General features: G+C 45.5%; 1 protein-coding gene across 44 annotated transcripts in view; it reads right to left on the reverse strand.

Moving 5' to 3' along the window:
- SORBS1 (sorbin and SH3 domain containing 1) overlaps nucleotides 1-15,268 on the reverse strand; it is a 173,116-nt gene that overhangs the window by 48,073 nt on the left and 109,775 nt on the right. For 29 of the 44 annotated variants that reach the window (XM_040607430.1, XM_040607431.1, XM_040607433.1 and 26 more), the window contains 5 exons: nucleotides 15,047-15,162; nucleotides 11,843-12,646; nucleotides 10,899-11,270; nucleotides 7,799-7,946; nucleotides 2,664-2,693 (listed from right to left, as the gene is read on the reverse strand). In XM_040607430.1, coding sequence (XP_040463364.1) covers nucleotides 2,664-2,693; nucleotides 7,799-7,946; nucleotides 10,899-11,270; nucleotides 11,843-12,646; nucleotides 15,047-15,162 — 1,470 coding nt within the window. The remainder of the gene's footprint in view (nucleotides 1-2,663; nucleotides 2,694-7,798; nucleotides 7,947-10,898; nucleotides 11,271-11,842; nucleotides 12,647-15,046; nucleotides 15,163-15,268) is intronic. The other 15 variants (XM_040607457.1, XM_040607456.1, XM_040607454.1 and 12 more) reach the window with 5 other exon arrangements.

A 15,268-nucleotide genomic window follows, 5' to 3' on the forward strand; every position in this document is an offset into this window, starting at 1 on the left:
CACATGCACATCACCATACTGCCCAAAGCGATTAAATGTGCAGAGAACCAAGAGGGGCAGTTAGCAGAGGAAAGGCTCATGCGTAACAAACCATCGGTCTGTTGGTACCTTGAGCAAACACAATTCTGCCCTGCAAAACTCAGTACATGAATGATTTGCATTTGAGTGGTTGGTTTGAAATTACCATCAAACTTTAAGTCTTCCTCCTCTAAGAAAAAAAATGAAATCGTGTTCATAAATGTTCAAAATGGGGCAAACCACCTATCAAATCCTTGTTTAGCATTTGCATCCTACTTCTGCTCCATGTGGATGTGTGTGCACTGTCTTTTGGTCCTTTCGTGTCCCTGGCATACAGGGCTCTCCGTTTCATAGGAAGTATTTGGTCCATTTCTGTTCCTAAACTCCTCACTAAGCCTCCAGGAACAGAGCACGGAAAGAGCAACTGAAACTAGAGCATTCTTCCATGACCTTGAAGAGCAAAAGGAAGTGGGGGTTTTGGATGCGAAGAGGATGCAAACTTTACAAAAGGTCACAGCTTTCCTCCATTATTTATCATTGTCATTGCTAATGTTGCAACTCCTGAGCTTCTGGTCTAGAAAAGTCATTATTTTTTGCAGGCTAAAGAATCCAATGCCACAGAAGGTCACAAAGTCCTTCTGTGACAGGGCACATATTATTTCTCTTTGATTCTCTAGCTCCCTGCACTGTGAAAGTGGTTGGCTGCTCGCCAGGTAGACCCCATCTGAAACTATGATGGATAACACTCAAAATACCCAAAACAGACATAAACAAAGGGTAAACATATCACAATCTAATTTCCCAGTGCCACAGCCATGATCTAAGTAAAATCTTTATTTTGATGATGTAGCAAAAAATAAAACCCACTTTCTGTCCTGTGCCAGTCACCTCTTAACCGTGAATTCACACCTTATAATAACTTGAAAGCTTGGGAGCTATCTAGTGTGGCATAGCCAGGGGGAAAATCTGCCAGTCAGCTAAATGTATTTTGAAGGAGTTTCCAAAATATTTTTCAGAGTGCACTTAGAACTGGTTGAAGGTGCTGGACTGACAGTGCTGGGGATGGGAAAGGCCTGTCTGACAGCCTGAGCTGTACCGGGGCAAGCCCCCCATGCTCCCTGCCAGGTGAGTCCTCTGAGGTCCGTGGGACCCAGCCAGGAGGAGCTGAACCGCCTGGCCCGGTGTGGTGCTCAGTGACAGTGCACACAGACCCCTGCTGTGGGGGTGTCTCACAGCGGGCAGAACTGCTGCAGGCATTTCTCACCACAGATTTCCGACAGCACCCTGCAACTTGGAGAACAGAATCAATCATTTAGGTTGGAAGAGACCTGTAAGATCGTCAGGTCCAACTGTTACCCCAGCACTGCCAAGGCCACCACTAACTTGTGTCCCCCAGCACCGCATCCACATGTGTTTTAAACACCCCCAGGGCCGGTGACTGCACCCCCTCCCTGGGCAGCCTGGTCCACGCTCAGCCACCCCTTTCCGTGGGGACATTTTCCCCAATACCCAACCTAAACCTGCCCTGGCGCAGCTTGAGGCCTTTCCCTCTTGTCCTGGCCCTTGTTCCTTGGGAGAAGACACCCACCACCACCACCTACAGCCCCTGTCAGGCAGCTGTAGATAACAGCTAAACGTCACACTGACTTATTTGCCCTGCAGCTCCAAGGATTTCAAGAGTTTATGGAGTTATGTACTGGCCTTTGAGGTATTTAAAAATCAGAGCACCAAATCTGGTGCCTGCCCACCCAAATAAGCAGACTGCCCCAGCCAGCTCCCTCCATGGCACCCAAGCCATCCTTTTGCAAGTGCAGCAGCAACACACACGTTGCACAGCAAGACAGGGTTACTGCTGTGACCAAGACGACATAAAAAGCGTGTATATTTATATATTACACTATTTATTAATATTGTGATATTTCAAGGGTTTAGGCACTCTCTGTGACTCTCTTCTCTCCCCACCTCTCTGTTTACCCCACCAAGGCCATAAACAAAGAATAACAGGTAAGCAGTGTGCATGCGCTGTTCCTGTAACACCCCCCGCAGAGTGAGCTACTTCTGCTTGGGGTGCAGGGGGGGAAAGATGACCAGGAAAACAACTTGCTCTTCTTTCAAGGAGAGACTCCCACACCCATGGCAAGAGCAAGGTGGCAGCACACGTGCATACTTGCACACTACAATTTTATCATTCAGTTCCTCACATCTGGCACAAATAGTTCTGTTCTTGGAGTCATGTAAATACTGATTTTTATTTCTTTTCCTCTCCCCTCACTACAAGCAAGACTAACTGTAACGGTTGTGCAGAGGAATGTGAGAATATGCCCGAAGGGAATAAACCTAAAGGCTCCAAAGGCAGCCCCAAAGTCAACTAGAACAACCAAACTGTATGTAAATCCTATGAGTTAGGAGGAACAGACCAGTAATTCGGGTTTTGGCATATTAACATGAGGCCACAGGTAGCATTAGGAGAAAATACTGAAATCAAACATTCAGTGACCTGGACTAAGCCAGGATGAATATTTATACTAATTTGTTTGCAGTTCCTGGGAAGTGTGTTTGCTAAAGGTGCTCCAGAAGCCAACAAAGCAGCGGCTTTGCTCCAGCAGAGGCAGCAGTTGGGGGGTAGCAGACCTTTCACATCATACCTGCCAGGCTACTAAGCCTTTTTTGCTGTTCTGTGGTAAAGGAAGAAACAAAACAAAAAGAAATACAGAACAAATGGGTGAGACATAAACAGCAAGTGCTCTGGTGCTGCATTTCTGACAGGCAAGAAATACACAGTAGACAGAACAGCAGCAGCTGCTGGAGAGAATCTGTTTTCAAATACTCTGCCAAAGTGACAGCCCACAGTCCCTTCTCCACACAGCGGCCTCATGGAATAATACAAATCTCATGATGCAGTGACTGATACGTTTGCAAAGAACATTTTTATGTTTGGTTGTGGTTTTTTTTTCTTAGCATCAGAGAATGAAAAAAGCTGGACAGGAGACTATTTGAAAAACGGTAAAGACTCAGAAACAACTTGATGACTAACTTTGTTACCATTAGCATGAAGTACATTTTGAAACAATAATAATGCAGCATTTTGAAGGGATATAGGAAAGGATTGAGTTGTCGGTGCTTGCTGAGTCTCATCAGGCACCACCGAGGCATGGATTCAATGATCTGTGCACAGACACAGCTTGGTTAAGGCTTTGATTCTCAGAACGGTCCTCTTGATTTAGAGCCTTTCATTACTGAGTTCCCAGACTGGGATATCTGTGGTCTCTTCCAGTGTGTTTGACCCTAAAGTTGATGCTTACACTGCTTCCTAAAGGGATGCCCAAATGACTCGTCCAAGTCATGGCTGGGAATGAACGAGGAATTCTTAGCTCTCCGTTCTCTGCTCTTTCTACTCCTTAGCAATTCATTCTTTCATTTAAAGCAAAAAAGCCGTTTGAAAATAATTAGCTACTTTACTGACATACAAAATACACTCTTGAAAGCTCACATTGTTAATGCAAAGATTCCAAAAATTTAATATATTAATCACACCTGTTATAAATTCATAATAAATTATGCCATGCAATGCCTGCCATGGGGATAACTGCACTTTGGGACAGCAGGGGACACTGGCCAGGGAAGTCTGTGGTAGGTAACGATCCTCCAGGCTTATGCTGGTGGCTAGCAGAACCCACCCTCACTAGATATTTGTACTAAGGGGATCATCTCAGCCAGGGAGACCGATACTTCTCACTTCGCGCAGCTCCCTCACCGGTATCTGTAAGCTTCATTCCTTGCCCTCGGCCCCTCTGCTCTGCTAACGGCCCATGGCGAGCAGCTCACACGCGTTACGCTCCCGCCACAGCTGCCAGCAGGTGAAAGAAACCCCTGTGTGCAACGGGCGAGAGGGAGGGTGAGCGATCTGGACCTGAAGAGCTGCAGGCTTCACTCTTCTGGTCTGGCCAGCAAGAGCAGCCTGCTGTATTATGAGAAAGGATGCGAGTGAGGATGGGCTCAGCTTCAGGCATCCCGTTCACAGAGGAGAACTGCGTTCAGCTCACACACAAGAACGTGTGGTTCAGAGTCGATGCTTGAGAGCTCCTTCCTATCTCTTCTTCCACAGGGGAGAGAATATCATGGATGAATAGACTTTCCATGAAAAATAATAAAAAAGAAAAAGTGCTTTTGACAAGAAGAAAAGTTTTCCTTTTCACTGACATCTCTGAACAGGAAAACGAGCTGCTGATGGATAGGAGCAGAAGGAACAGGAGGTGCCTGCTGCTCCCCTCACCGCCCCACCAGAGCCAGCCTGCAGCCCCAGGCATGCACCGCTCCGGCTTTCACCCCGATCCTGTGTGCCGGGACCACAAGGGCCAGGAACTTGTACCCTTCTCAGAGAAAGGGTCAAGCAGAGGAATATAAGTGCTGGCAACCTTGAAGGAATGATTACAGGTGCCTTCAGAATTCCCAGAGGAGGAAGCACTGGAGGATACCAAGACTTGAAACCAGTAACAGAAGGGGAAGAGGAAACAAGTACTTGAGTACGCTTTTGGTGCAAAATAAAGGTGTCAAAAAGAAAATTAATCAAGACGCCAAATAGATATGAAAGGAAGAAATGCTTACTTTGGTGCTAGGAAAGAGAAAGAGGATCTGAAATTACTTGTATCTAAGCATAAATCTTACTCAGTTGGTACTACTGAAATCCAGTAGAAAATATTCTGAGGTCTCTCATCACAACTTACTAAGATCAAGCCGACAGAAAAAGCATATGGTGTGGTTTCTGCACTTCAAATGGCCATTACCTGTTTCTAAATCTCCGATAACTCCAAATCAAAGGGTCTTACGTGCTTACAGATTAATGAACTAGCAGATAAAGCATAAAATAGGACAGTAGGTGATGTTTGCCACAACAGTTGCTCCAGAGAATAAGATAACCAGCTCCTTAAAAAGCAATCAATAATCCACTGAGGAGAAAGAAAAGCACATTATCCATCTGGAGGACTAAAACTACTGGAGATCTCAGACTGCCAGCATTAAAATAACCTTGAAAATTCTAATTCAGAGGGTATTTCATAGCATGCAAGAGAAATTTCTATTAAACTTCATCTTGACATGAAGGAATTTATTTCAGCACAAATCGCGATTAACCATTCAGAGGAAGGTGGATCATAACTAGTAACAATTATACGCCATCAGACCAGTTTTGAATATAAAAGGTTCATGAAGATGAAATCAAATACGAATCATGTCAGCCAGGACAGAAATTTAATAGATAACTGAGATCTGAGAAGCATTTAAAAAGTCCAAGTTAGGACAAAGAAATCTTAATGCTATCCTGGGATAAAGCCTCGATAGGAATGGAAGCATAAGGAACCATAAGAAACCCCCAACACATAAAAAGATGGAAAATTAAGAAAATTTAAACCTATGAGTAGGTAACACATGCTGGGAAATGAAAGAAAATTGCAGTGGAAGTAAAAGAATTAACAGAATGTCTCAGACTCAAAAGTTGGTTTTAAGGTACGTGAATAATAAACAAAAACCTAGCAATGATCTAGTTATTCTACCGAATAGGCACAGTGGAACTGTGTTCATAAGAGGGCAGAGAAGATGACACATCTGAGTACTATTTCCATTCTGCATTTGGAAAAAAAGGAAAAAATAAAAAGAAAAAAGTTTGATGTCCTACTGCCTGATGGAGAAATACTTTACACTTCAATGGTAATTAAGGACTATGCTGAATGACAACAACTGAGGTCAGATGCTTGAAAATTAGCACGTTCACACAGAGTGTATTGAAGTGTTTTTGAGCAGTTTCCTGCTCTAAAGCAGTTATGGAGAGGGCAGCTCACTGGACCATTAACATTCATCCTCAGTATGTCTTGGAATACACAGGAAACTCCACAGGACAAGGAAGAAAGCAAATGTTGTGACAGCCTTTGAAAAGCATCAGCATGATGGTTGGGGCATCAGCCTGATAGCTCGGGCATCTGTCTGTCAAGTCAGCAACAATGCCAGGAACAAAATATTGTAACGACTTATATGAGATTTTACTAATAAATACATAGTAGGACACGCAATGTCAGTCAATACAGATCTATGACTAAGATGCCTTGTCAAACCAGTTCAATATGATTCTTGAAAATTATAAGCTTTACTAATAAAAACTGAAAAACACGCATTAGAATGAGATACTTCACAACTCGTTCAAGTTGCTTATCAGGCCATGATCTATATCACAGTCAACAAAAATGTGATGAAAGAAGGCTCTTCAATCTATCAGATACTGTATCATGAGTGCTAATTGTCAGAGGCAAGACAGATGCAGACAGGACAAATTCTTAACTGTGAAGGTAATCAGCACACAGAACAATGTGGCATCAGTTGCCTTGGAGCCTGTGGATGGATCATCGTATATATCACATACAGATGCAACTATCGTGCTCTTACAATCTACAGAGATAAAATATCCTCGTGTGGTACGCACTGAAATGTTACAGATTGAATGCAAGAAACAACCAAAAGAGTATCCTACCTCAAGAAACTTAACAAAAAGCTTTGAGACAAAAAAAGGCTGCCTCACATACTATTTTCTCCTCTTGAAACAGTTAAGAAATCCAGATACCCTCATTCAAATGCATATAAGCCAAGCTGCTCCAGATGCTGGCAAAAAGGAAGAGATAACCCACTGCTACCCCTACAATCAGCTGGGCTACAGTGAGGATGCTATCTTCAGGGTCAAAGACTGGAGTCCATTTCAAAAAGGCACTGGAAAAAACCCAACCCACGAGGGGCTGCAAAGAAGCACATCAGTGCACACCTGTGCACACAGTATGAGGAGCACAGGCCTTACCTCTGTTTTCTGATTTTATTTTATTTTATTCTTTGCAAAAAGTTGTAGCATTGTAGGTTTGAATCTGCCTGCCCTCGAGTTTCCAGAGTCCACTGGAAACCAAGGCAAATTGGACTGCATCTGTGTGGCTCTTTGTGAGCCAGTCTTTAGTGATGCACAATGGAACTGGGAGCTGGGGTAATGCCAGCCATCAGGAGAACTAAAAAGGAGAAGTAAAGTTTCCCTCTGATGCCAGAGGTAAAGAGATGAAACTATCCATTCAGAAGAGCTGCTGTGAGGCAGAGAAAGGCTTAGATCAGTAAACACGGGAGTGCTCAAACAAGGCTGTTTTGTTCATACACAAACCCAGAGCTTGAGGACTGCCGCAGTACGAGTTTGAGTCGATCCAATTATGGACAGAGGAACAAATCGCTGAGCTCACGCTTACGAGCAAAGGGGTTAGTTACTACTGGGTGAACTGCTGAGAATTCAGAGGTCACATCTCCCCACAGTAATTGAAAACACAGCTGCTCTTCTTTCACACTGCAGGAGCTGAGAACATATCCCCTTTTCCAAGGAGGGAGAACCTAAGGCAAGCTACCTTGCTCCTACCGACAGATAGATGTGAGCATCCACCCTTTTCCACCGTAAGAGGAATCCTGATGGGGGATAAGAACTTACCCTATAATAACTTACTCGTATGCCCATAGCCCAGTTATAAGCCTCTCCCCCAACCTAGAGTGGCTTCTCCACAGGTTTTAATTAGGAAAAAGTAGGCATCGTCCCATGCCTCTAACCTCTTACTTGCCTGTTGTGTGCTCCAGTCACTACAACTTTCTGGAGGCAGCTTTGTTAGCTCTTAGTAGTCTGGACTTAATCACCCACGGCACACACATTCTCCGGTTCCTCATAGCGTAACAGGTTGCTCACCCTGAGCCACAAATATCTATACGCAAGTCTCCTTACCTCGATTGTGCTGCAAGAGGACGATAGTGGGATTGACAATTGTGGTAGAGGGATAGGCAGAGGAAGACTTGTTGATTGAAGTGAAGGAGGTTGGATAATCAGTGCCAGCGCCAGGCTGGGGCACCTCATTTAGCACAGAACCTGGGTCCTAAAAAGGAGAGCAACACGTCATTAGCGGCATGCAGAAGGCTGCTACACTGGCAAAATCTAGGGTGGGGTGCAAAAAACCCAACAACAACAAAACCCCATTTTAAGCTGAATGAGAAGCATAATCACAGCAAATTTTAGTAAAAAAGGCACAAGCATGAGCATTACCCTGCTCCTTGTACATACCCTGCTTGTTGTTAATGCAATTAGTTTGCTAAGGCAGTACTATAATTATTTGGTGTTGGGTTTCACAACTCCAACCCCAAAAGGAGGCACTAAATTAATCTGGCAGACGCTCTGGATCAAACACAGGGTACCAGAAATGAGCAAATCTGGTTGGGGGCAAGACACAGACATCTTTCCCCTGACAGATACAGACACAAACTTTTGTTTTAAAAGTATTCCTTTCATAGCAAGAAGTCAGACATGCAAAACTCATGCAATTCTGGAGTGAAACGTTATTACCGCAGCTGGTTTGATAAGGAAGGTCTGAGGAATAAGGTTAGCACCATCGCTCAGGAGACAGTGTGACACCTACCTCGTTAAAATAATGAAATAAAAACCAAAACCACCCAAAACTGATAGAAGGTAAGAAGTAGGAGTCTAGCAAGGAAGATACTCAACATGGCTTTGCTGCTGGAGAACCAACAGCAAGCCGCTCTTGCTCCTCTAAGGCACCCAGCTCCATTATTTGCTTATTTCAAACCCACCTCTGGTATCACCACAGCCCTGGAGGTTCTGTACAAACACCGGCTGTGGCAGGAGGGAGACTTTGGGTCATCTTTGAAAAGTCACAGTCCAGGGGTGCCAGGCTTTTGTTGGCAGTAAGGGGAAGAGATAAAGAAGGGACGATGACTAAGACTGCGTGTGCCAGTTTAGGCTGAGATTTTTCAAAGCTTCTTAAGGAATTTGGACACACAATTACCATTAATGGGGAACGAGCATCCAAACAGAGCACGGAACAGCATACCAGATGCCTGCACTCCTGTTACTCCACTGTCAGACTAAAATGCTGCAGGGCTCTGGCCCGCAAAATGGAGCTGAGCATTCAGGAGGATTTTCATTGCTGTAAAAAACCTGAATATGCACAGAATATTGCCTCAGAAGAATCCCTACTTCTGGCTCTTCTGGCCAAGTGCAATTCTGTGCCCTTCATATCCACCAGTGCCTGGGGAAAGGACGTACAAGATCAGGCAGGGGGCTGAACAGGGGCTGGAGCAAGGCGAGGCACCAGCACCGAGAGATAAATCATACTGGGAACTGGCCATTATCAGAACAAACACCTACAAGTCTCTCCAACGGAGAGGGGAATCAGGGAAGAACAACCCTGTTCTGCTGGATGGAGGGGATCTTGCTCCAAGCAGCATCTCAGCAGGCCACAGACATTCCATGAGGACAGAAAAGAATCAATGGTCTTCAGAAACAGATGTCCCTGAGGGAAGCCCCAGCCCCGTTTTGCTGGCTGTGATAATATTCCAAACAACACAATTTAGGAAAAGGAGTGGGAGTCAGGCAGAAGTATGAGAGAGTTGGGTTTGAGCTTCACTTTGAGAACTGAACTATAAAGAAACCCTCAGAGCAGAAGGATGTCAGATCAGGATAGGCTCAGCAGCTCCAGCTAAGTCATCAAAGCGGGTGGGCAAAGACCATTTAAATCATTGTGGAAAATGGCTCTGTGACTATGTGACTTAAGTCAATGCACCCAAAAGTGTTTCAAAATTCTAATCTCATGAAAATCACCTACAACATAATTTCTACTACTCTACAATTTGGCTGCCTGCTGAATTTTTCTGGAGCCTGCAGCTAGGCTCCATCAAAAACCCATATACAAACCACCAATTTCAACAAAAGCAGAAATGCCAATGCTGAGAACTTTTGAAGGTACTATGGAATCATTTAGGTCGGAAAAACCCTTTAAGATCATCAGGTCCAACCACTAAACCAGCATTGCCACAGCCACCGCTAAACCACGTCCCTAAACGCCACATCTCTGCATTTTTTTTCAGCGCTTCCAGGGTTGGTTTTTTTTTCTTGCTCCCCAAAGCCTGTTTGACAGACCCCTGCAGAGGCAGAGAAAGCATCACCATGAGAGGAGAGGGTTCTGCTGAACTTACTTGTCCTTTACAAGCAACCCTATAAAGAAACACGGTGGTTGTACGACTTCCAGTACAAGGAGGGTCGGGTACTTTTTGCCTCCTCTGCAACTTTAACTTGGAGCTACTTTTCCTCCTTGTCCCTGAGGACTTCCTAAAACAGGTGATGAACTCATAAAGAAACAAAACCTGACCCAAGAACACTAAGTTAAAACTGTTGCGGATTTAATTCTTCAAAATTTTCCAAAGACAAGCAATTCCAAACTGAAGAGACACCCTCCCCCTCATCTATCCCACAGCACCTGCATACCTGGAAGCCTCTTAGCTCAGTAACTGGTATTACCGCTTGTAGGTCACTGGATACTGGCAGCAATCTTATACTGATTTCAGCAGGGATTTGTGTAGAGACCATAAGGTCTTGTGGCTCCAAGCGGAACAGAAAGCCAGCCCTAACCTTTAACTGGTCTGCTGTTGCTGCTTTAAATGTTACTCAAACACAATTAAGGATGCTATTAAAAGAGCCTGAAGAGATCAGTTAGTTGCAGCTATTCTACTTATACAGAATTCATTACTCTGAGCAAATCCCGTGAAGACTCTTAAGGTGTGCATCACCTAGCAGAACGGGCACAAAGGGAGACAGTCAAATGCTGCTGTGAGAAGTGAATAGAAATTTCAAAGCTGCACAAGGCAGGCAACACGCATGCACTAGCACAGGACGTAAACAAGGTTTCAGTTGTCATGCTGCTGGCAGGGAGTGAGTCATCACTCCTCTCTCAAGTTTAGTATTGCAAGGAGAAAATAATTTTAATCTGGGAATACAAATTTAGGAAAAGGGCGAGGAGGGTACTTGGCAAGCTTACTGTACGTGAGATGACTCCAGTGATTTCAGGCTTCAAGCCCCTGTGCAAAGCCCCCGTGACTGGAGGGACAAGTGAAGGTGGTGATGAGAAGAATGGCAGTTTCGGGTAAACAGAGGGTAATGTGCCAGATGCAGAGGGTGCTTGGTTATGGTGGGAACCCCTCTGGAGATGTGGGGGAATGAAATCGTCTAGAGTCGGGAAAGTCAAGGGTGAGCCAGGAGGAACAGTCTCAGGGGATATGGAGCCTTGCCCGAAAGGAACCAGAGGTGGTGGTGGAGTGCTGGAGCTGCCTTCTTGCTGTCTTTCTGGATTAACCTGCAGGAGGGGGACTACTATAACCCCAGGCTGAGCTGTGGTGGTGGCAGTGGCATCCTGTAGGAAACAAGGTGTTGTTATGCAATGGGGGAGATCAGCACTTTATTCTAACGAAGCCATACAGTGTCATGCAAGGATGCACCCAAAACGATACAGAGCCCCAACAGATTTTCTTTCCATAGGGAGACGTACTTCTTCAGTCTGGCAGCCCTGGCCCCTGTGAATGCGCACGGTTTTTCACAATGATCTTCCTTCCCCTCACCACCCCTCTTCTCCAGTCCTGTGCTCTGATTTAGCCTCCCTGCAAGCTCTGTGTTCACCATCACATGAGAACACTAACCGTCACATTACAGAGTTTGCTCCTTTCACATCACCCTAAAATAGAAAGGTCCTCGCCAGCCCAGACCAACCCCCTACAAACACCAGGCACGCACAGACACACGGATCAGTGTTGAGGGGGGTGCGCGAGGTGTTAAGTATTACCGAGTACAAGACCACAAGACTCGGGTGGCACAACAAGTGCTCAGAAATGAGGCGGAAGGGGAATAAAGCATTAAGGGAACATTGTAACGAATTAAAGAACCGTTCACAGGGCTGAAAGAAAACAAGGTTATGGAGAAAACATGTACCATGCTGCGTCCCATCGCCTTGTACGGCGGCTGTCGCTGCTGGGCAAGGTAAGGCTCTTTTCTCATCCTGTCCTCTGTGGCAGCTGTGCTCTGGGGCTCTAGCACTCTGTCCCTCACAGCCTGCGGAGGTGACGACTGAGTCCAGGAGGGCTGGCCCGCACCATAACTAACTGCGTCTTTACTGAGGACAATGTAAAAGTACGGCCTGGGAGGAACAGGAGGAGGAGGAGGAGCAGGAAGAGACTTTCCAGTATCTGTTACAGAGGAAACAATGTCGGTGGCTGGTGCCTCAGTGAGCTCAGCGCCCAAACTGGCGCTGGCTGCTGGGTCATGTGTGGTGCCAGTGGAATTTTCAGATGCAGCTGAGCAAGTGCTGTTAGATAAACAAGCTACATATAGTTTGGTGACCTTTTTATCCGCCTTCGTCTCATGACTGGAATTCATTCCAGCCTTACTGGGATCTGCCCTGTCAGGGTTGCGTTGTATGGATGATGCATCCAACGAGGAGCGACTTTCCAAGAGAGGCCGCCCAGCATGCATCTCATCTTTGGGGCCTGAAGAGAGAGAATGCCCTGCTGGCAAGCCTTGCTTCCCACGGGGAATGGCCCCGTAGGGGGTCGGTGATGAGAAATAACACCGTGCACTGGCGTTTGGTGATGCACGCTGTGTATAAGGCTTGGGCGCATTCAGGTACACGCAGTCCATGATGGGCACGGGCAACAGGTTGGTCACTTTAGTGTCAGTGCGAGGACGCCATGCAAAGCTCTCCTCTTTGGGAAGAGGAGGACGGGGAGGAGCAAGGGCCTGCCCAGGCAGTCAAGAAGGAAGAGAGGGAGAGAGGAAGCAGCACCAAATGAAAGGAAAAAGGAAGGAAAAAATAAATAAATTTGAAGAATTAATTCTGTCATTAGACTTGGGTTAAGCAGGTTTTAATACAGCAAGAACAAAAAGCAAATACAGTATCTGGAAGGTCAGCGCAGCACTCACTCACGTACATCTTTGCGCACATTCTCTCTTCCTCAACACTGCTCACTGCGGCACACAAACTCTGCCCAGCTCCCAAGTCCCTGCCTACACGTTTCTCTCTCTGGGCTACATAAATCTCAGTGCTGCATTGTTTTGAGGCCTGCACAGCAACACCCACCGTGCCCCCGGGAAAGCCAGAGGCAAGATTTAACATCCTGGCCAACTAATCCCAGGCTCATGCCTCTGTCAGTAAATACTTGTCAGCACTGGGGACATTTGAATGGCAAAGCCAAATTCAGAGCTCTAGGCCATCTCTGCATGTTAACTGCGCTGCCGAAAAACGAATGTTGTGAGGTTTCACCAGCACTAATGACAGCAGGTGTCACGTGAATACTGTAGCCTGCTAGAGCTGGCTAAGTAAGAAGTCAGCATTTCTTCCTCCTAAAAGCTAGCTCTTGAGCAGTCTTCAGGATTTTTCAGTCCTAAAAATGCTTTCAGGAAGACCAGAACAATTAAAGTTTTTGAGAAACCGAGTTTGTAATAATTTGCCTTCAGAATCAAGATGACCAACAGAGAAACCCTGCTTCTAATCAATAACAAAAAGCTTTACTGCTTTTGGTCCTTTGCAACATATAGGTTGCTAACTCCACAGCTGCCTGCCGACTGCAACTCCAACTCCAATTACAGCAAATTGTCTCTGAAAGCCAAACTGTTTTGAAGTAAAGTAACTTAGCAATAGAGAGGTTTTCATTTTATTTATTGCTTTGTTGTCAGCAGCTGAAAGCTATAAACTACTGAAAGGAAAAGAAATAAAACACACACCTAGTGAACAATAGCTCCCTGCATTCTTGCAAAGTAACCCTCTGGAGGCTATGAAAGTAGGTTTTACATACAGCCTGTTGTCATATCTTTGTAGGCACAGGATGGCTAACCAATGCTAAAATTGGCTAAAACCAGAGAATGGAGATGCCTTAACAGCTTGCAACACTCAAATCTGAAAAAATACCTCCTTTAAAATTTACTCAAAAATGACAGGTTCTGGCCAGCACCTATTCTCATTATATGTATGTAGACATAGAACAGCTTCATAAAATTACAGCTGCAGTCCATAGTCTACTGTACTCATGGTGCCGCTTTTTCCCCTCTTCCTTCATATGTAAGGGAGGGCAGAAGTGGGTTGGTAAGTGTTCCTTCTGAAGGGCTTCTGCTTCTAGAACAGGCTCATTCCTTTTGATTTCTTAAGGACAGTAGTTTCAGTCTGGAGACTTCAGAATGCCACAATACCTCCCTAGGTTAGGTGAGGCCTCAATTTACTACCACGCAGTATTATCAGGAAATACTAATTTACCACCTGCGATTGCCGTTTTCCATTTTCTTCCGTTTCAGCTTAGCCTGGACAGCGGTCCTGGAGACTGCCATAAGTAGTACTACATGCATCAGCACTCTCTGTTTGTTCATCAATAAGACCAACAGGGGCTACAGAACAGCTTTAAGTATCGGGCAGTAGACGGTTCTCTCTTTAGGGAGCTGCTCCTTCCCATGCGTTCATTGGAGTTGTGCCTTCTGCCACTTTCACTTATGATTTCAGGGACGGCGCCTGTTCTGCAGCATTGCTATGGGTCCCTGATGACCAAAGCAGTCACCCTGATAGGGACCAAGGCTACAAAGGGACTCTGTTTCACATAAGAAAGCAGTTTCTAGCAAAGGGTTTCCTTATCAACTTTTAGACTGCTTCTGTGCAGACTGACCACCCAAAAGGAAAAGGATGAAGTTACACTTCTCTTAACAGACTGACTTCAACAATTTACCTTCAGGTACAAATAACCTTTCCCTTGTTGGCTTGTATCAGTTACAGTGCTAAAACTGAAAGGTGTTTCCCCATCATTTTTTTAACATAGCATGTAACTCCACTCTCAGCCTATAGGAACCTCTAGGAAATGACCAACATAAAAGACAGAACAGTAACAGATGACTACTTCACCTTTTTTCTTGCAAACAAACAGCATGTCATCCTCCTCCTTCATCCACCAAGGAAACACTGTGGCGTGTCTGAACTCACGAGCTCCACAGCACTCTGCTGACATCAGTGTTGCCCCCATTTTAAAGGTAGGAAAAGCTGAGGCACAGCAACTTACCCGAGTCTGCAGCAAAGTTTGGAGTTCAACCCAGGACTCCTGACCATGAATCCAGTGCTTGAACCCAGAAGATCACCCTCAGGGTCACAGAAAAAAGGCTTACCTGTGGCTTGCTGTCTGAGGAAAGGTTCGGACGCACGCTCCTATAACCCTTGGCAGCCAGAGAAGATGGCTGGGCATCCCCATTGGCATCGGTGTTAGATGACGACCTCCATTCATCTACGAGAGGAAGGAAAACTCAGATCACAGAGGATTCCCTCTCCAGCTACAGGATGAGTGAAAGGAGGGGACTCTTTTCTTCCTTCCCCCCCCCCCCCCCCCCCCC

The sequence above is a fragment of the Falco naumanni genome, chromosome 9, assembly GCF_017639655.2.
Source record: "Falco naumanni isolate bFalNau1 chromosome 9, bFalNau1.pat, whole genome shotgun sequence".
Lineage (NCBI taxonomy): Eukaryota > Metazoa > Chordata > Aves > Falconiformes > Falconidae > Falco > Falco naumanni.